Genomic DNA, 19,642 nt, shown 5'->3' with positions numbered 1-19,642 from the left:
CAATGCTCATAGTTTTAATCCACTGAATTGGAGGTGTGCTTCCTTATGGTAATAGCCAACTGATGCAGACCAGAAGCATCTCACAGATCCTTCTCTCTCCATCCCAAGTAATTGATTTGGGAATCTGGTGCTTACCTATCTTTCCCAAGTCACAGGTGTCCTCCACTATTCCAACACCTCCTCTTCTTTCCCTCCCTGTGGTCCAAGAGTAAAAGCATAGCCAGATCTGGAGGGCCACTATGAACTCTCTTGTTTCTCTCAGTAAGTTGCACGGTGGGTCCATGGTCCATCCACCAGCAAGGATCACCTTAGGCCCAGTCACTCCCTGAGGCTTGAGAGACAGGGAGCATCTGGATAGATGGGCTTATATTTCCCAAGGGAAGTGGCATAGGAAATGTTGAGCCTTTAGATATAGCAATTTTGTTTGTTTTGTGCAGGTTTTTTTTTTTGTTGTTGTTGTTGTTGTTTTGTGTGTCAAGGTGTATGATGAGGTGTAAATAGGATGGTGCCGGGCAAATTGTAACACAGATGTATTTTTTTTTTTTTACACAGTGAAAAAGTTACAAAAAGATAATCAAAGCAATTCTCCAAGAGTCTTACTTCTACGTATGAAATGATTTAGGTAGACTGTCTTAACTAGCAGTGAACTGTCATGTAGCAAAATAACAGTAGGTCGTTAAGTATGAAACAAATTGAGTTTTATTTAACAATAATATTAAACACCGTACATTAGTTCTTGACCTTGTCATTTTGCTGATTGCCTATGTATGAGTCTCAGGTCCCCCCCCCCCCAGAGTCAGGCTGTAAGCATATGATGCCAGTCTTCCATCTTCTACCCCTCTGAGATCTTGCCCACATTTCTAGTGAACTTGTGAGGATGCCCAAAATGTGTATCAGTCCATGGAGCGTGATGGAGTGGGGGGAGCACTGGGATTACCTGATAGAGAAGAGGGTGAAGGGTACAGCACCTGAGAAGCCCTCCTCGGAAGCTGACAAAGGCAATTCCTTCTTTGGAAGGTACAACAGCTCACTCCTTACTCCCTCTCTGGGGCGGTAAGGAGTTCTGCCTCATCACGAACGGGGATGGATTGAACAAGGAGCATCCCAGAGGCAGCGTGAGCATGCCAATGACCAAGGACAGGGGAATCATCATTGAGAGGGGAAGTCTCCAATCTTTGCTGAGCAACTACCACAGCGAGGCACTGGGCTAGGTGGTTTGTGGACAACTCTTCTTTTTTTTTTTCCAAACCCTTTCCAGAAGTTTAATTTCCCCTCCCATTTAGTGCTAAGGAAATGAAACTCAAAAGAAGTTATTCACTTCCTTTGGTCCTTTAGCTAGAAGGTAATTGAACCACTACTCAATTTAAGCTTGTCTTGTCTCCCCAGGATCTCACATCCAGAAAGGGGTTCAAGAGAGCATCTGTCCTAAGTCCTGGAACCAAACAGGTCAAATAGTAGTGCTGTTTTTTTCAGAGAGTCTGAGGAACTTAACTAGAGAAAGGTATGTGTGAATGTGCACACGTTTCTGGGGTGAGGGGTGAGGGGGAGACAGGACTGAAGGTCAAGTCCAGAAAAGTCTCATCTACATTTCTCCCACCTGTGCTCCAGAGTAGAGAGGATGGGACTCCAGACACAGGACTCCCCGGGTCTTTGACAAAGCAAGGGTGGGCCCAGCCAAGGGTTAGGAGAGGAGCCCTAAATAGAGGCTCCTCTGGAGTGCTAGAGAATCAGATCACCCATTGGAGGGACTCTCACCCATCCCTCTCCCTCTGCTGTGAGGAATCTGAGAGGCTAGGTGTCCGGGCTCCTTCCTGAGACCCCAGAGACCTTCTACCACCACACCTTAGGCCCACTGCAGGTCCCTGGCACAGGGCCACTCCGTTCTCTACAGGAGTAACTTCTGGGAAGAGGAGTCCATAGTGGTTGCCTCGGCTTTCTGTTCAGCCTGGTGCCGCGGTCACACTAGGGCAGAGCTCCGCTGAAAGTCATGATGGGCAGGCAGAGGAGGGAGCAGAGGTCGGGTGTGGGCTGGTCCAGCAGGTCAGGGGATTTCTGGGGTGGTAGGCCTCTCTTCTCTGGCTTGTAGCATGGTGACACCTCACACCTGGGGGGCAGGGCAGGGGTAAGTGCAGGTTGAGATCTCTCCAGGTCTTCCCAGGCCTCCTGGGTAGAAGAGAAACCAATCCCCTTTCCGGGACCCCGTTTTACTACAGCTGAGCTTCTCCACCATTTCCTACCTGACCACACTCTGCAGGATCTTTCTCTCATCCTGGTCTAGACACACGGCAAAAGGGCAGCCACTGGAGCCAATGATCTGTACCTTGTCCACTTTAATCTGTGATGTGCTAATCTGGAAGGGAAGCAAGGGTCAGACCTGGGAGCCTTAGCCACACAACCTCAGTAGTTCCTTCCCCCAGAACTGCCCATCAGGCCTGGAGGAGTAACGGACAGGAGTTTGGATGGAAGTTCTCCAGAGCCAACAGTCAGGTCAGAGGAGGGTCCTGAGGCCTCCATCAGCCCCTGCCTCCTCTCTGGCCTCTTTCCTGAGTCTGGAAGAAGTGCTCTCTGGGGAGATGGCACTGCCCTCTATACTGTGAGAGCCCTAGTGTTCCCTGAACAGGGTACACTCTGCACTGGACTCAGGGATTCCAGGACCACACAACCTTTCCACATTCACATCCTCTCGAAGGGCACCCTTCTCTCCCAGACACCCATGACACTGCATACCTCTGCATACCCCAAGCCAAAGCTCTCACTTGCCTCTCCTTTCCCATCTACAGGCCCAGCCAAAGACACTCTTTCTCTCTCTCTCTGACATACAGGTGTACATGCGTACATTCTCATACATACACACACACACACACACACACACACACACACACACACCCCAATACGCAGGAACTCGGGCACACTGGAGGGAGAAGGAAGCTCTTACCTGGTTAAAACCCTTCTTGGATTTGGGGTTCTGCCTTTTCACTACTTCTGTTAGGGTTAGCGTCAGCGCCTCCATACTGGAGTCTGAAGGTCAAGGGTGGCTCAGGTCAGGCTCAAAATCCCTCCCTGCCACGCCACTCCACCCCACCCACCGCACTCACCTAGCTCCTCCTGCTTCTGGCAGGCCTTGTTGAGGTTGACAGAGGTGCAGACCTTCTCCAGGTTGCTCCAGCGGCTTCTTCCACTGATGGCTCCCTGGAAATGCAGCACAGCCAGACCCTCTCAGCCCACAGAACCCTGTGCCTGCTGCCTTGGGAGGCTCTAGAGGCCACAGGAGAGAGCTGTCCGCTCTCTCCTCTGGACATCTTTTCTCAGCACCTAAGGGAGCTTGCTGCAGGAGTCTGAAGGTCAAGGGTGGCTCAGGTCAGGCTCAAAATCCCTCCCTGCCATGCTACCCCACCCGACCCAACAACCAATAAGTCCTGCTCTGGGACCAAGCTCTGGTGGAGGATCAGCAGCAGATCCCCGGAGGGCATCGGTCTTACCTTGCTGTAAACAATCTGTAGTGTTAGAGGGACGGCCTCCCGGTCGCCATCGATGCCCAGCCGCTTGCTGCCAGGACCTGTGCCACACACAGCCTTCACTGTCTCTTCTCCCAAGGCCCCGCCCCCACAAGGCCCCGCCTCCCAGGAGGCGGCCTCATTTTAGCCCCGCCCCCAGGCCACGCCTCCCCACCTGCCTCCCCCCTGGGCTCCTGCAGTTCACACCTGAAGCCTTGATAGCTCGTGTGGCCGCAGAGTGACCAAGCTCCAGGGAGTGGATAAAGATCTCCGTCGTCTTCTCCCCAGTGTCGAAGGTCAGCTTGGAGAGGGCAGGAGCACGGGCATTAGTGTGGACCTCTGTGCGGGGAGGTCCCACCCGACTCCTCCAGTCTAGCTGATGGCAGCAGGTGGGAGTGGGTGGGGGCCCAGCACGACATAGCCTGGGACTTGGCGATGCGGACCCTGACTGCCAGGGAGTGAGGGTAAGGAGATGGAATGGGCAGGGCAGACCTTACCTCCGTCTGATAGACCTGCAGCAGTACCGGCCGGGCAGCGAAGCGGCAGTAGTAGAGCAGCATGTCAGCCAGGATGGGCAGCTGGGCAGGGGAGCCCTCCAGGGGCCGGGACTCAGCCTTCAGGGAGTGCTGTGGCCAGGGGGGGAAGCCAAGCCAGAGGCACAAAGAGACAGAGACCCAGAGAGAGAGGTAGTGGGAGGAAGAGAGGAAAAGACACACACAGGCAGAGAGAGGAGAGATTCAGAGGCGGAGGGAACCGGGGTGGGGGGTGGGGGTGGGAGAGAGAGGGTGAGAAAGAAGCTGGAGGGGCTGGCTGGGGAGCACCATGCAGCCTCACACCCTCCTCATCTGACACATAGGCCTCCATGAGGCCCCTGACCAACCTGGACAAGCCAGGAGTTGAGGAAGGAAACTTCCTACTCTTTTTAAGTAAGCCCTGGAAGCCGAAAGCAAACCCAGAGCCTTCTAAGTGAGGCTCGGTGACAATAGCCAGTAGGTTCCCACCCCAACCCCAAGGGCCACTTACCTGGCACAGGACTTCAGGTGGCAGGTGCATGAGGCCCAGCACATTGCGCTCATACCAGGGGTCAAGCATGCCAAGGTAGTGGGAGATGTCATTTGTGCTGTCCTCCCATGGGGGTGTGCCCAGCTCCTGAGGTAAGGGACAAGAGTCATTCCCAGCTACCCAAGAGGCCTGTGTCCATCTTTGCCCTGAACCACACCTGAAGCCCCCAGCTAAGATTTTCCTTGCTCTTGGAGAAGTATGACAACTTTTGTCTTTGTCATATGGCAAAATGATGTACCCAAGTGCAGGCAGGAACCTGGGAGTGCGGGTCAGGCAGAAGGTAGTGCCCTGGACACACAACTGATGGCTTAGGCTGACTCCCAACCAGCTCCCTTTAGGTACCTAGAACCTGCTCACATCCACTTTCCCACCCTACTTGGCTGGGGACTGGGGACATACTGGTGGGTTTGGCTGCCTCGGGGAGTCTGTGGGGAGTGGAGACATCTGGCTCGGACGGGCTGGGCAGGCACCCGAGCCAGTTGCATGGCTTCGCTTCACAGGCACATAGAAGAACTGCAGCTTGAACAGCCGTGTGAGGAGCGGGCGATTGTTCTCCAGCCTCCTGGTGAAAAGAAGATGGTGAGAAGTGAGTCCTTGGTGGCTCTTGGATACTCATCTTCTGGTTTCCACTAGAAGAACACAGAGCAGAGCCATGTGCCCTGGTATGGGTCTTACCGGAGGTTACTATATGCCCTAGCCACTTTCCCTGAAACCCTGTCGGAGCCAAAGACCACAACCCGAAGTGTGGATGCCTTGGGGTCCTCATCCCCACTCAGGAAGGGGCGGCGGCGCTGGTGGCATGGGGCAGGGGCCAGGAGCCAGCTGGGCAGCTGGGTGCTGAGCTTGGGCTGGGGCAGGGATCGTGAGCGCTGTGCCCGGGAGGGGGGAAGTGTCGGGCTGTCCAGTGGGCTGCAGAGGCTCCCCGCCCTTCGCAGGGGCAGGGCTGTGTCCGAGCCACTCTCTAGGCCCCGAGAGTTCCTCCGCAGTACCAGCTGGCTGGTGCTCTTGATGATTTTATAGATTTTGTTGAACTTTTGCCCAGGCCTGCGGTGGCCCTTGCATTCCTGGCTACCAAGCCTCTTGGGCCACTCGGAGGAGCTCTCCTCACTGTCCTCCACATAGCCACTGTCCATGCCATCAGAGAGGCCTGAGACAAAGGAGGTCAGCAGATGGCGGGAGAGCTCTGGCCCTGAGGCCTGAGAGGAGGCAAGAGACAGGGTGGAGTCATGGGACACCAAAGAGTTCGTGGAGAGCAGTGAGTCCCTCTCAGCACAGTGTCCATCAGTTTCCAAGTCCTCCTCCTCCTCCTCCTCCTCTTCTTCCTCTTCTTCGTCATCCCCCAGGATCCCTGGCTGCAGCAACTCCTGTTCCTTGAGTAGGATTTCCTGTAGGATATCTACAGGGAAGAAAGGGCAGTGTCTGGGTGGGTGGCCCTAGAATCATTTCTGAGGGAAAGGCTCTGGCAGGTTTGGGGAGGAGCAGGAAGCAGGGGCTGGGCCCTGTTAGGACTCAGTGCTGCCCCCTGCTCTGCTTAGGGTCTTTGAGGGTCCATGGGGAGAGGGAGAGGGCAGCAGTACAGATGCAGGACCACAAAGAGCTCACACAGAGTGGTGGGCAGGTGCCCCAGGGTCCAGCCAGCTCCTTACCAAAGCTGTCCTGGTTCCAGCTGTAGGTATAGCACCTGGCGACAGGGATGGGGATGGTGTGGAGCTTCCCGGGTTTTGCGGTGTCTGTAAGAGGAGTGAGGGCAGGAGAAGAGGACTGAGAAGGGGTCTTGGAGAATATCCAGCCCAGACCCTTTGACTTAGAGAAAAGACCAGAGTTGGGGTCAGACTGGCACAGAGCCATACACCTGGACAGAGTGAGGCCGAGTTAGAGCCAGCATGCCTGGCTCCCAGCCAGAGGGCTCTTCTTTGAAGTACAACTGTATAAAGCCATGCACTTGATTAGCTGGGTGGATATGGCCACCTCACAGCCCCTGAGCCTCCTTTTACCATGTCCCAATGGGAAAAGAATAGAACCATCTTCAAAGGTTTGTATGAGAAATATTGTCATGGAAACTGCTAAGTGTTTCCTCAAATCTGTGCTCCCTTATTGGAAGAATTGTAGAGAGGGCATTTCCCAGGCTCCTTGGGGGCACGTGTGGCCATGTTTCACAGGTGGGTGAAGGGGTACATGTGGAAGTGATGCATGCAGCTTCTACAATACCTTTAACAAAACAACCAAGCCCCAGGACCCCAGCAGGCATGATCTTTTCTTTTTCCTACAAGATGCCAACATGATAGCAAGCCAACCCTGCACCTGCAGGCAGATCCATACCCTAAGGGATGGTGGAGCAATAAAAAGCAGAGCCATCAGCCCACTGACCTACAGCCCCTGGGAGATAGAACAGGTGATAGGGAAAGAGAACAAAGCCCCCCTGAACCCAGAACCTCACCCAAGACCTCAGAGAAACCAGCTTTCTCTCCCACCGCCTGAAGCTTCGTCCTGAGCCACTTCCGAGCCTCGGTTGCATTCCCAGCTTCAGATGCCTGCTCCTGTGCCTCAGCAACCTCTGTGAAGATGTCCTCAAGCTCTGCCAGGGTCTTGGACTGAAAAGTCCAGGAGAGATGAGGTTTGCTCCTGCCCAGTTGCCGGGATACCTGCTTTTTTTTCCCCCCCCTTCCTAGGGTCTTGACCAAGGCAGCCGCCACCAGTCTGCACTCTGGTCTGACTTCCCACCTCTACCATGGCTGGCCAGGGAGCTGGGCCTCCCCCTGCCTCCTCTCTACTCTCAGGAAATGGTCAGGAGAGAGAGAGGCCCAGAGGCAGGATACTTCAGAGCAGGAAGGACTTTAGACTGTTCACTGCACCCAGAGAAGAGAAGGGGCTGTCCAGGGTGGCACAGCTGACTGATCACAGAGCCAGAACTAAGAACCAGGTCTCAGTCAAAAGCCCATTCCCATTCCTGGTGCCTTCTTCTGAGGCACCAGGCATCAGCACCCATTCCCATTACCCAGGGTGCCACCTAACTCTGGCCAGGATCTAGTCATTGTCTTGCCATGTCACTCAGAGTAAGGGAGGCCAGGGTATACCAGAAGTCTGCAGCTGAGATGGAACAGAGAGGGAGCTGTGCCTCTCAGGGGAAGTGCCAGAAGTCACCAGAGCCCCAGGGTCCCAGGCCCATACCTGCAGCCTGCAGTGCAGGCCAGGGAGGTCACAGTGGGCACCAAAGATAGCCTGGAAGGCATGCAGGAGCAGGGTGGTGTAGGTGCTGTGGGGTGAGTGCGCGGGTGCGCTCAACTTGTCAGCCACGGCAAGGAACTCAGCCTGCACCTCCACTGGGTTCAGCAACAGCACAGTGCTGGAGACACAGAGGACCAGCTGTGAGACCTGGGGTGTGCCACAGGCCAAGGCACAGCCACACACCTTGCCCTGCAGAGCTCAGAGCTCAGCTCTGCAGAGGCCTGGGCCTCCTCACAGCCCAGAATGGCTTGAGCAAGCAATAGCAGGAGACCAGGAGAGAGTCCTGGAGGGCTCAAGGGTCCCATTGCCAAGAGGAAGGCTTGTGGTCTACTTTAGAGTATCTTTCAACTGGAGCTTTCAAAGACTTTCCAAACTGAACTTAATTTTTAAAAATGAATCTTATCTTTTTTATATAAACATTTCCCCCCATGGGACATATAGGAGGATGCACATTATTCAAAAGAGGATGGTAGTTCTGTCCAGGTGACTTGAAGCCCATTGACCATTTTGAGGGGGAGAGGGGAGCAGGGCAGCCACATGTTTTCTGGCTAAGGCAGGTAGGGCCTGAAATTCCTCATGGAGTGGGGCAGCATCTGCCCATAGGAAGGGGTGCCAGTGAGGGCTTCATCTGATTCCTTCTCTCATGGGGACATGTTTTCAAATTAGCCCAAAGCCATCATGCAGGCTCACATTGGGCTAAGGGGTGGGTATTGGCTCAGCCACCTCCACCTCTGTTCCCACTGGATATCTGGGTTTCCTCTTGGTGCTAGAGTTTAAATTTCTTTATTATGGAGACTTTTAAACATACCCAAATGTTAGGGAGACTCACAGACCATCAGATACTGATGGTCAACACGTGGCCTTCTCATTTCCCCCGTGCCAAGCCCTCCATGACTGCATGATCTTAGAGCAAATTTGAACCATGGTAATAGTCATAATATAATCATAAGTTTCTTCTTATCCTACAATTCCAAGTTATTAAAACTCAGAGCAAAGAAAAACTATGTAAGCAGGGTTCCCTGCAGGCTTTGTGGATGTCTGTCCCAGAGCTGAGTCCCAGGGTCAGTGCAGAGAGACAGAACAGAGTCTCCATCAACTAGACAGAAAGTTTTTGATTTATCCCCATTTTTTCAGGAAAAGGAGGCAGGCTCTCATAAATGGCATCTCCCTTGCTGAGTGCTTGATTTTTTCCTATGCTCCCCGAACACCACCACCACCCCGCCATGGGCATGTGCTAAGCCTCACTATTTGAAGGGCAAGACTGAGATCCTGCATGATTTCATTGTTCAAGAACTTTTTCATCATTTTCAGTTTATAATTAATGAAGTGAGACCATCTCCCAACCCTAAGCTCTTCCCACTAACCTCTCTGTTCCCTTATCTGAAAAACACCTTTCTCACAGGATTAACATGAGGATTAAATGGATTAACACATGTGAAGGTAGTTCCCAAAGCCCAGTAAGTACCTTAAAGGTATAGGAGATTATTCACCAGCCCACCAGCCTACAGCCCACCTGCCGGTAGTCCACCCCCATCCCCACCATTATCTACAGTTTTGTTTACCTATAGTCAATCATGCTCTGAAAATATCAAATGAAAAATTCCAGGAGTAAGGGATTCATAAATTTTAAATTGCATACCATTCTGAGTAACATGTTGAAATCTCGGACAGTCCAGCTGCAGCCCATCTGGGACATAAATCATTCCTTTGTCCAGCACAGTATATACTACCTGCCCATTAGTCACTCAGTCGCTGTCTCAGTGATCACTTAGATTGTCATGGTATCATGTGTTTGTGCTTAAGGAACCCTTATTTTACTTAATATTGGCCCCAAAGCACAAGATTAGTGATGCTGAAAATTCTGATATGCGAAACCCACCACAAAATGTTTCCTTTAAGTGAAAAGGTGAAAGTTCTCAGCACATATAGAGTTCAGTACTATCTGCAGTTTCAAGCATTCATTGCATGCCTTAGAATGTATCCTTTGCAGATAAGAGGGGGCTACTATATGACATTTTTATGTCCTTTCTGTCTCAACATCTACCCTAGACTTTTTTATTTGCTCGTTTTTACCCATAAGTGTTTCAACCACCTCAAGAAGTATTTGCTCAATGTGAAGTGAACCCCTAGGTTGTGGAGTGGGAGGGATGGGGCAGCTAAAATGCCTGAGTTGGTGGAGGTCAGGGTCCCTGGGTTTGCAGCATGTCAAAGTGAGATGACGATGAGACAGAACCCACATAACTTTGAGATCTCCAGAGATCCTCAGAACGGATACCTCCATTCTGATGCTTTTCAAACTGCAGGCCAGAACCCAGGAGTGGGTTAATGCAATGGGTTTGGGGAGTCACAACAGAACTTGTTATTTAAATAAAATAGTGCCAAATAGGACAGAGCTCATCCTAGATAACAGGGGTAAGTTTCAGTTCATGAAAAATGTTTCAGCTCTCTCTGTGTGCCAGACTATCATAGAAGAATGTATTTTTTAAATTGTATATCCTGGTCAAAAGAGTTTGGAAAACACTGTTTTAGTGACAGTTGAAAGACACTGTGGAAAGACCTTGGAGTAAGACTGAGGCTCAAATCCTGGCCACACACTCACTAGTTATGTGACCTTGGGGAAGCTATTTGGCTTCTCTGACTTCCAGGTTCCTCTTCTGAAAAGTAGGGATGCATGAGGTAATGTGCAGCCAATACCTGGCATGACGGATGCAGACCCCTTTCAAGAGTCTGCAAGAAGACCCTCTTCCCAGAAAAATGAAGTTATACACAAAACATCACCAGCAACTTCAGAGGGTTCTTGGTCCCCTTGAAGTCTGTTATTTGGTGACTAGGGTGGGAAAAGGTGCAATGTTGGAGAGGATGCCAGATGCCAGGGAAGAGAGGATGGTGAAAGGGTGGGAGGTCCTCTTCTGGTTTTCCCCTGCCCCAAGAAAACTCACACAGTGGAACTTCGTTGACTCCTGATGGACAGACCCTGCTCGGACCGTACCAGTCTCTGGTAGGAGATTCCTGTGGGCCAAGAACAAAGAAAAAAGAGTTCATGGCTGATCTCTTCCTTTAGCAATGATGTCCTCATGACCAGTCACTGGTCAGTCAGGTCAGAAGTTCCTGTGGATGAGGCTCAGGAGAACCCTGGGTAAGAGAGCTGCTGTTTGGACCTTCCATGTGCCTGGTGTTTACCTCTGTGTCATCCTTCACAAGTGATCACTTACCCCGCCTTTGTGACTCAGCCTCCAGCCCCCAAATCCATCCTGAGCCTCACCAATTTTGGGGGGCTTTCTACCCTGGTTGCCCCTCCATCCAAAGGGCTGCCCAGTCCCCTCTCAGCCAGTCTGCCCAGGCCCTGTCCCCAGGCAGGGGGGCAGCCTGGCAGGGAAGAAAAGGATCCAGGGCTGGAACCCTGGTCAGAAGCCTGAGTTCTATCCTGACTCTTCCACATGACGTTGGACAGGTCATTTTACCTAGGGATCTTAGTTCCTCATGTGAGGGGTAGCTTAGATGGGTGGCCTCTGAGGCCCTAAACAGTCTATGTTTCCTAAGCCCCACCTGGGATCCACCAGCCTATAACATTAGAGATCATGAGACAGAGCATCCTGGGAGGGGGAGCCTGGGCACAGAAGGCTGTGGAATCACACACTACCCAGGTGTTCCTGGGTCCCCGGCACCAACCACCACAACCCATGGTCCTGGTGGGTATGCGTCTCAGGCATCTCTCGGTCCCCCAGCTCATGTCCAACATCCACACCTCTGCCTGGCTTCCTACACCCCTTGGGCAGCTACTGCCTTGCCTAATGCTACTTTCTCTGAAGTCTGAGCCCCGCTCTCCTCCCAGCTTACATCCCCTCCTCTCCAGCCTCTTGCACCTCTCCCTCTCCTGTGACTTCAAACCCCCCTGGGAAGAAACCAACCAAACATTTTCTGGTTTTTCCTGCCACGTGACTCAGTTGGACAGTATCTCTTTATTTAGTTCTGTGTCACCCGTAATGAGCTTCAACAATCCACTCTCCCACAGACCAAGGGAAACAGAGGCCAGGCTGGGGCTGTGGGGAGCAGGCCACCCTCTTATCAGAGGTTGGAGGTGGTCACAGGGAAGTCCCTGTGGGGAGCAGGCCACCTGGGTCTGGGGTTGAACTATGAAGCCAGAGGGACATGTCCTCTGATACACAAGCCAAGATCAGGGATACAGCTATAAACATCAAGTCCATGATTTTTGTTTAGTAAATGGCAGAAAATTGCCAAATCACGTTCTTCTACCTTGGGACTGAATGGCCTTGGGTGTCAGTCATTTAGATGATGTTGAATTGACGTAACTGGCACATGAGTCCGAGTTGATGTTCTATCTGTGTGGTGCTAAGTCCCTGAGATCATACTGTCACTCTCAGGATTTGGGACACCATCTGGTGGCTGCTCACATACATTACAGGAAAAAGCTCCACTTGAACCTCCCCCACCCAGTAGAATACAGTGGAGACAAATGGATAACACCCTGCCCCAGTCTCCCTGACTGCAAAACACATGCATAAGATAAATCTCCTAACTTTATTTCTCTTTTCTTTTACCATTTATTTTCTTTTCTCTTTCTTTCTTTTCTTTCTTTCTTTTCTTTCTTTCTTTCTTTCTTTCTTTCTTTCTTTCTTTCTTTCTTTCTTTCTTTCTTTCTTTCTTTCTTTCTTTCTTTCTTTCTCTCTTTCTCTCTTTCTTTTTCAGTGCTAAGGATAGAACCCAGGGCCCAGCCCATGCTAGGTAATTTCTCTACACTGATCTCCATCCTCAGCCCTGTTTATTTATTTATTTTTAACACATAGCCCACATCCCACTGACCTCTCATCTCCACCCCCAACTCTGCCTCTGTCGACCCAGGACATACAGCTGGTCACACTCTGGGGAGGAGCAGGCTGTGAAGTCACTCTCCTCCCACATCAGGTTTCCTTCAAAATGCTTCAGACCCCACTTGCTCTCCCAGAGCTTACCGGGATTACCCCTGTCCCCCAATACAACCGCTCAGTCTTAACCATCACTCTTCCTGGGATTCTGTCTATGGAGTGTCTACGGATTCTGCTCCTCTGTAGCTCCGTCATGAGAAACGTCCTTTAATCTCTTACATCCCTATCCCCACGTATCTTGGGATATTGTCCTAGCCTTATTTTAGGATGACAGTACAGTTAGAGCTGGGGGTTGCTCCCTATTCCCTGTGTGGACTCCCCGTAACGGCGTGTGTGGGGTTTTTTTGCTTCATTCTTGGGGGGCTATGTGAAAGGGAACCTGCAGCACACCCTGACCCAGAGGAAGCCGTTTTCAGAGCTGGTTGGCCTGGCGAATACCCAAGACCTCAGCCGTTGCCAAGTGGAGCATACAAAAATCATCAGACAAAACCCCCAACCCCACCCTGACGACCCCATCAAGTCCCCTCTCTTGGTAATGGCCTCAATGCTCATCATGGGGGGTGGAGTTTGGGGGGATGACTGGAGGAGCTGGGATCAGAACAGGGAACAAATTAGAACATCCTGTAATGAGAAAGAAGGCTTTGATCCCATCGACCTTCTTTTTTTTTTTTTTTCAAACTGACTCTCTGAACTGGGTTTAGAAATTGTAATCCAACTCCCTATTTGTTGGGGTACATTGTGACATTAGAAATGTCTCCCAGCATCCTGCAAGCCAGGATTATGTTTTCCATTATGTTCCCTGGTGGCACCAGAAAGATCATCACTGCTAAGGCAGGTGGCAGTACCAGTACCAGAATCACCTTTAACCCCACACCCCATTCCCTCAACAGAGAGCCTGGGTCCATGGACGCCTGTCCCTCACCTTTGACCCCATCCCCCATTCCCTCAACAGGGAGCTTGACCCATCCCTCAGGCTATCACTTGAATCATAAGAGTCCCCCAAAGCTTGCTCCAAGGTGGTGTTATTTATTGGGAGGTGATGGAAATTTTGAGAAGTAGGGCCTAGTGCACAGTAGTCCTTAGGTCATTGAGGGTGTGCCCTCCAAGGGGATTGTGGGAACCCAGCTCCTTCCTCTTCCCATGTGTTGTCTCCCGTCAGTGAGGGGAGTGGTCCTTCTGTACCACAGGCTGCCACCATGAGGTGCCACCTCACCACATGCCCAAAGCAATGGGGGCCATTTGACCATGGGCTGGCACCTTCCAGACTGTGAACCCAGATAAACCTTTTCTCTTTATAAATTAATTATCTTGGCTACTTTGTTATAGTGATGGACATGGACGATATCTTGTTATGGTGATGGAAAACTGAAAAACACATTTGGTCTCCTTAGCAGATGGGACCAGGTTTCTGAGGTTGCTCCTTAGACCCCAACTGCAGAGGTTGAACAGCCAAAACAAAAACACGGCCTGGGTGGTGCTTAATTTCAGGTTCTTGTCAGCAGGAAGTGGAATGGAGCCAGCCCCTATGGACAGAAAATGGGTACTCACAGGGTGCCAGGCGGTCATGCAAAGTTCCACCTCCTTGCCCAGGCATTCAGGACCCTTCACAGTTGAACCACATTTGCCCACTGAGGCTTCTGCCTCTTCTTAAGGTGGCAAATAGATGGCTCTATACACATACAGCAGATTGTGAAGACCAAGGATACAGAAAAGGCACCGCTTCTGCCCTCAAGCAAATACTAGCATAAGGTCAACCACCCATCAGCGCACCTCGCCGCGGCTACCGGGAGTACCTGGCACAGGTGAGGCAGGCAGCAACCACAGTTTGACTCAAGTCTCCTCTTACTAGGTCCAAAAGCAAGATTTCACAAAATCCACACACTAATGTCAAGCAGAGCCCAGCCTAACTGTGTTGCAATCCCCAAAGACTGTGTCATTGAGTCCTCCAGTTTCTGTAATTAATGTCAGCTCATGGCTGAAGGCTGGAAAGCCTGATCTATAGCAGACCCAGGCACGACACTCCCAGTAACTAGGTTTCTCTTATGCTTTCTCCCAATGGGGGTTCCATGAGTAACACCTTCTTGCTCCCCATCTTGGGATCCTGGATTCTAGAGGGGTTAGAGAAACCTGGGACTGGTGGTCACGTAGCCTCATCAGGCACTGGGCAGGAAGGAACAGCACAGACTTCAAACAAAGCCAGGAGGAGGACATGGCCAGGAAGACCTGGGATCCCTGCCAGTTGGGAGTCTGGGAGCAGAGAAGCGGAGGATGGGAAGAGATGCGGTTAGGAAAGGCAAGAGGAAAATACTAAGGGGAAGGAAACTGGTGGGCAGATCTCCGTGCTGCCAGAGTGGGTTTCAATTCTTGGAACCAACAGGACAATGATAACAAAAGACACATGCTGGTGTGAAGCCACAGAAATGCCTGTGGGGTGAGTTCCTCCAGCTTTGCGGAGCCTCAGGCCTGGGGGTAAGTGAGGCAAGACCTGCCATGACACCCCTCTCACAGCCCTACCAAGAGTCACACCAATGGGTCCAATTTGGGTTTTCCGTACCACTTTTTTTTTCCTTTTTTTTTCTTCCCCCCCCCTTTTTTTTCCCATACCACTTTTACAAGTAAATCTTATGCACCAGAAATTTCTAATCATCTATGAAATATCCATTTTTCTTTCTCACTAATGGGACACCGGCCTACGAAGTCGCACTTCTCAATCACTCTTGCAGAAGGTGTTGGCTAGTTTCATTTTGGCAACCTGTCTCCCTTCCTCCTTTCTGTGAACTGGCATGTGGATTCGATAGCCAGAGCACCAGCAGCCATCTTATACCATGAAATGTTCTTGAGGATAATGTCTCCAACTAAGGATGGTGGAACAGAAAGGTGAGAGAAGGCCAGTCCAGGGTGTTTGTAGGGTCACTTACCAATGCTGGACTACCTTCTTCCAGATTTTTTTTTTCCTTTTGTAGGCGGGAAAAATAAATCCTTATGAATTTAAGCCACTGTTCTTTGGGGCTTTCTGTTATATGCAGCCAGCTTAGTCTTAGCTGATCACAACCTGTGGTTTCTTGGGACACCTGCCCTCTACCCTTTTCCCTAAATCTCCCCCACCCACTAGTCAATGATGTTTGACATTCATTCCTGCAAACATAGTAAACCATTTATCCCACCGTCAGAGACAAAAAGAATAAAAATCAAATGTCTCAATGAGTAATATCTTAAGAGAATCTTATTACCACGGAAGACTATCTAGAATTCACCCGCTACCATTTGTTAGGCAAAACTGAATGAGCTGAGGTTGAGGTTTCTTCTACTTTGACAGGAAGTCAAAGGGCAGGAAAACATTGGTGGTATCCAAAAGGGGAAAAAATTAAAAATAAAAGATATTCCCCAGAAAGGAAAGTTACACAAAAAGACAGCTGGAACAGCCCAAGGTCTTTGGTTCACACAGTCAGTCACCTGTTCTCTGCCTGCAGGTAGAGAGCATTATGCAAACAGGAGAATAGATTATGGTTTCTGGAACCAAAGAGTCATATAGGAGCTACATAATCGGGTACCAGTTAACGCAATGGCCCAGGCTTCTGCTTCATCATCTGAAAAATGGGTATGATAGTCACTACCCAATAGGAGTTCTTTTTTTATAACTTTATATTTACTTATTTATTTGCTTATTTATTTCTTAATGCGGTGCTGAGGATGGAACCCAGTGCCTCACACGTGCTAAGCAAGCACTCTACCACTGAGCCACCACCCTAGCCTCCAACAGGCCTTTTAAGAGTACGTGCAACGGATGGTCAGCCGTGGTTAGCACACCATTAGCACACAGTCAGTGAAACGATCTCATCTTTCACTTAGTCATCATCATCATCAACTTAAGTCTTGCTTTTTGACAGGGAAGCTCAGCAAGCCTATATAACCTGCCCAAGACCATCAACTAGTAAGTGACAAAGCCCAGGTCTCTGTCATACCGAGATCCATATTCCTTCTCTTGCCCTGGATTTTTACGTTTTGGACAAAGGGATGCTGAATCCTCTGAGTTTTCTTGTGTGTGAAATGGGATATTATGACTTTCTCTGTGTCTCTGACATTGCAGGGCTGTGGTCTGGGACAGCGTTCCTTGAGGTTTTGTGTGCTTCGAAGACTGCTGAGTGACTTGCACAGAAGATGCCCACGGGTGCCACTCAGCGTTACAGATCAATTCTTTGCAGGAGAGTCTGTGGTCTGCGCTGCCGTGTGGGTGTTGGGTAAATATTTAACAAACATGTGGGCTGAGCTCCAGAGGGCTGTGGGGTGGCAGGACCCAGTGGTGCTGACTCGAGGTTTCCTGCCACCCCCAGCAGACAGGCTGAAGGTGACCCCATTGGGGGTGGAGTCAGGAAGAAGGGGGAGGCCCCCAGCCTTGATAACCAGCCCGCTTCCTCTGCCACCCAGCCACAATCTCCATGGCAACCGGGACACTAAGGCTCCATGGCGTGGAGGGCCCAGCTCCCCAGGCCCCTTGTCACCTTCTCCCTGCCAACCTTGCCGGGACCCATCTCTTGAACTAACACCACCACCTTCTGACCACAGCCATGTGACATCAGTGTAGGCAGCATTAATCCTCACAAACGGCTCATTTGACAGATGAGGAAACTGAGGGTTATAAAAGTTAAATGTCTCTCTGAAAGCCCTACAGATAGTGAGTAGCAGACCCAGGATCTGAAACCTTGGTTGGGTACCAAGCACAGCTAACAACTAAATTATCCGGCCTTTCTCCAAAGCCTCAGGTTCCCGGGCTCCATTCTTGCCCTCTGCCAATTCCTTCTATTACCTCCCTCAGCTGGGATTGCTGGGGGAAGAGGGAGGACTGAGGCACGAGTATCACTAAAAATCATACTGAAGGTAGAGGAAGGTCATTTTATTTAACCTACTGTTTGCTATTGATTAGGGCTCACGTTCTTTAAAACTGGAGATGAACTTGTAGAAGTGAGATCAGTTGCAAGTGATTATTGTTGGGTAGAAAACAGAACCCAAGAAGTGCTGATTTTTGTTTCCCTTTACCATAGCAGCTAATTTTGCACCCAAAGCTCCAATCTTACTCTAGTTTATATGGGACACTTGAATCAGTTTTTCATATCTTTCTTTCTTAAAAAATTTTTAATATTTATTTTTTAGTTTTCAGTGGACACAACATATTTATTTTATTTGTATGTGGTGCTGAGGATCGAACCCAGTGCCCCATGCATGCCAGGCGAGCGTACTACCACTTGAGCCACATCCCTAGCCCCTCATATCTTTCTTTAAACCACCTGGTTTCCTCAGCAATGAGCTGACTTCATCTCTAACACAGGCTCATAATATATTTGTATGTAGATTTTTTTTGGCTTTAAGTATATATGTATTGTTTATGGCAATGATGAAACCTGAAATGAGGGCATTTGAGTTATGAATCTGATATTAAGTGGTGACTGCTCAGCCCTTCAATGATATTTTCTATAGTTTTTTTTGTTATCCTTGAATAATCCATAAAAAGATTACCACACTTGTGTAGGTTTGGTTCATATTTACAAAATTCTCATGAAAAAGCCTTTTATCATGCAATGTTTCTATCAGTTTCAATGTTTTGTTGATTTGTATTATCTAGTTCATTTTATCATTTAAATTTTTTAAATTTTATTTTATCGGTTCTTTTTAGTTATACATGACAGTAGAATCCATTTTGACAAAATTATACAAGCATGGGATATATCTTATTCTAATTAGGATCCCATTTTTGTGGGTGGGCACAATGGTGGGGTTTACTTAGATAATTTCATATGTGTACATAGAAACATTATGTTAGATTTTTTCTACTATCTTTCCTATTCCTATCCCCATTTCCTTTCATTCCCCTTTGTCTAATCTACTAAACTTGGCTTCTTCCGCTCTCCCACATATCAGTTTAGTTTCCATATATCAGTGAAAACATTCAACATTTGGATTTTTGGAATTGGCTCTTTCACTTAGCATGATATTCTCCAGATCCATCCATTTACTGGCAAATGTCATAAAGTTACTCTTCTTTATAGCTGAGTAATATTCCATTGTGTGTGTATACCATAATTTATTTACACATTCATCTGCTGATGGGCATCTAGGTTGCGTCCATAACTTAGCTATTGTGAACTCTGCTGCTATGAACACTGACGTGGCTAATCAGTGTAGTATGCTGATTTTAAACTTTTTGGATATATGCTGAGGAGCAGGAAAACTGGAATAACTGGGTCAAATGGTGGTTCCATTTGTATGTGTTTTGTTGCTGTTGTTTTGGTTTATTTATTTATTGGTACCAGGGATTGAACTCAGGGGCACTTGACCAGTAAGCCACATTCCCCAGCCCTCTTCTATATTTTAGAGACAGAGTCTCACTGAGTTGCTTAGTTGCTTCGCTTTTGTTGAAGCTGGTTTTGAACTCTCGATCCTCCTGCCTCAGCCTCCTAGGCTGCTAGGATTACAGGCATGTGCCACTGCACCTGGCCATTTGTATGTGCTTTTTAACTGTTTGAAAATTATTCTCTGGTATGAAGCAGAGTAAATGGTTTCCTATTTCAGTTCTGCTTTCCCTGGATGAAGAGAGATTTCTAGTATGGGCAGCTTGGCCTGAGTTTCCCTTTCTAGGCATCTGCCTTCTCCCTGGTCACCAGAATATCTGAAGCCTCATGTGGTCCCGGGGCAATGTCCCTCAGTGCCTTGAGTGATGGTTCTCAGGGTTCTCCCTGCTCCAAGGCAAAAGACCCTCCTTCTCTTTCCATATCCATCTCCAGTGTCTGCTCTGCGTGGCTTTTGTGTCTCAGGCGTAGCATCCCCCCAGCACAGGGTCTGAGCCTTACCCCACCTGCCCCTCCTCCTCACATCTGCTTGCTGGGCTGCCCAGAACAGAGCTCCAGCCCAGCTGCCCACAAAAAATACCCCAAGGCATAGCAAACACTCCACAGAGGGGAGCCAGCTGGTATGATCTGAATTGGG

The 19,642-nt window shown here is 49.7% G+C and overlaps 1 protein-coding gene across 1 annotated transcript in view; it reads right to left on the bottom strand.

The window, feature by feature from the left end:
• Positions 1-1,729: 1,729 nt before the first annotated feature.
• Pik3r5 (phosphoinositide-3-kinase regulatory subunit 5) overlaps positions 1,730-19,642 on the bottom strand; it is a 73,908-nt gene continuing 55,995 nt past the window's right edge. The window contains exons 6-19 of the mRNA XM_026390622.1: positions 10,721-10,790; positions 7,725-7,899; positions 6,994-7,147; positions 6,203-6,286; positions 5,232-5,952; positions 4,956-5,118; positions 4,518-4,643; positions 3,992-4,120; positions 3,702-3,795; positions 3,480-3,556; positions 3,096-3,189; positions 2,936-3,018; positions 2,238-2,350; positions 1,730-2,104 (exon numbers count right to left, since the gene is read on the bottom strand). Of these exons, the coding sequence (XP_026246407.1) occupies positions 1,963-2,104; positions 2,238-2,350; positions 2,936-3,018; positions 3,096-3,189; positions 3,480-3,556; positions 3,702-3,795; positions 3,992-4,120; positions 4,518-4,643; positions 4,956-5,118; positions 5,232-5,952; positions 6,203-6,286; positions 6,994-7,147; positions 7,725-7,899; positions 10,721-10,790 (2,225 nt within the window). The 3' untranslated portion in view covers positions 1,730-1,962. The remainder of the gene's footprint in view (positions 2,105-2,237; positions 2,351-2,935; positions 3,019-3,095; positions 3,190-3,479; positions 3,557-3,701; positions 3,796-3,991; positions 4,121-4,517; positions 4,644-4,955; positions 5,119-5,231; positions 5,953-6,202; positions 6,287-6,993; positions 7,148-7,724; positions 7,900-10,720; positions 10,791-19,642) is intronic.

Source organism: Urocitellus parryii, chromosome 7, assembly GCF_045843805.1.
Source record: "Urocitellus parryii isolate mUroPar1 chromosome 7, mUroPar1.hap1, whole genome shotgun sequence".
NCBI classification, from domain to species: Eukaryota; Metazoa; Chordata; class Mammalia; order Rodentia; family Sciuridae; genus Urocitellus; species Urocitellus parryii.
This window is presented reverse-complemented; position numbering and strand designations above follow the sequence as displayed.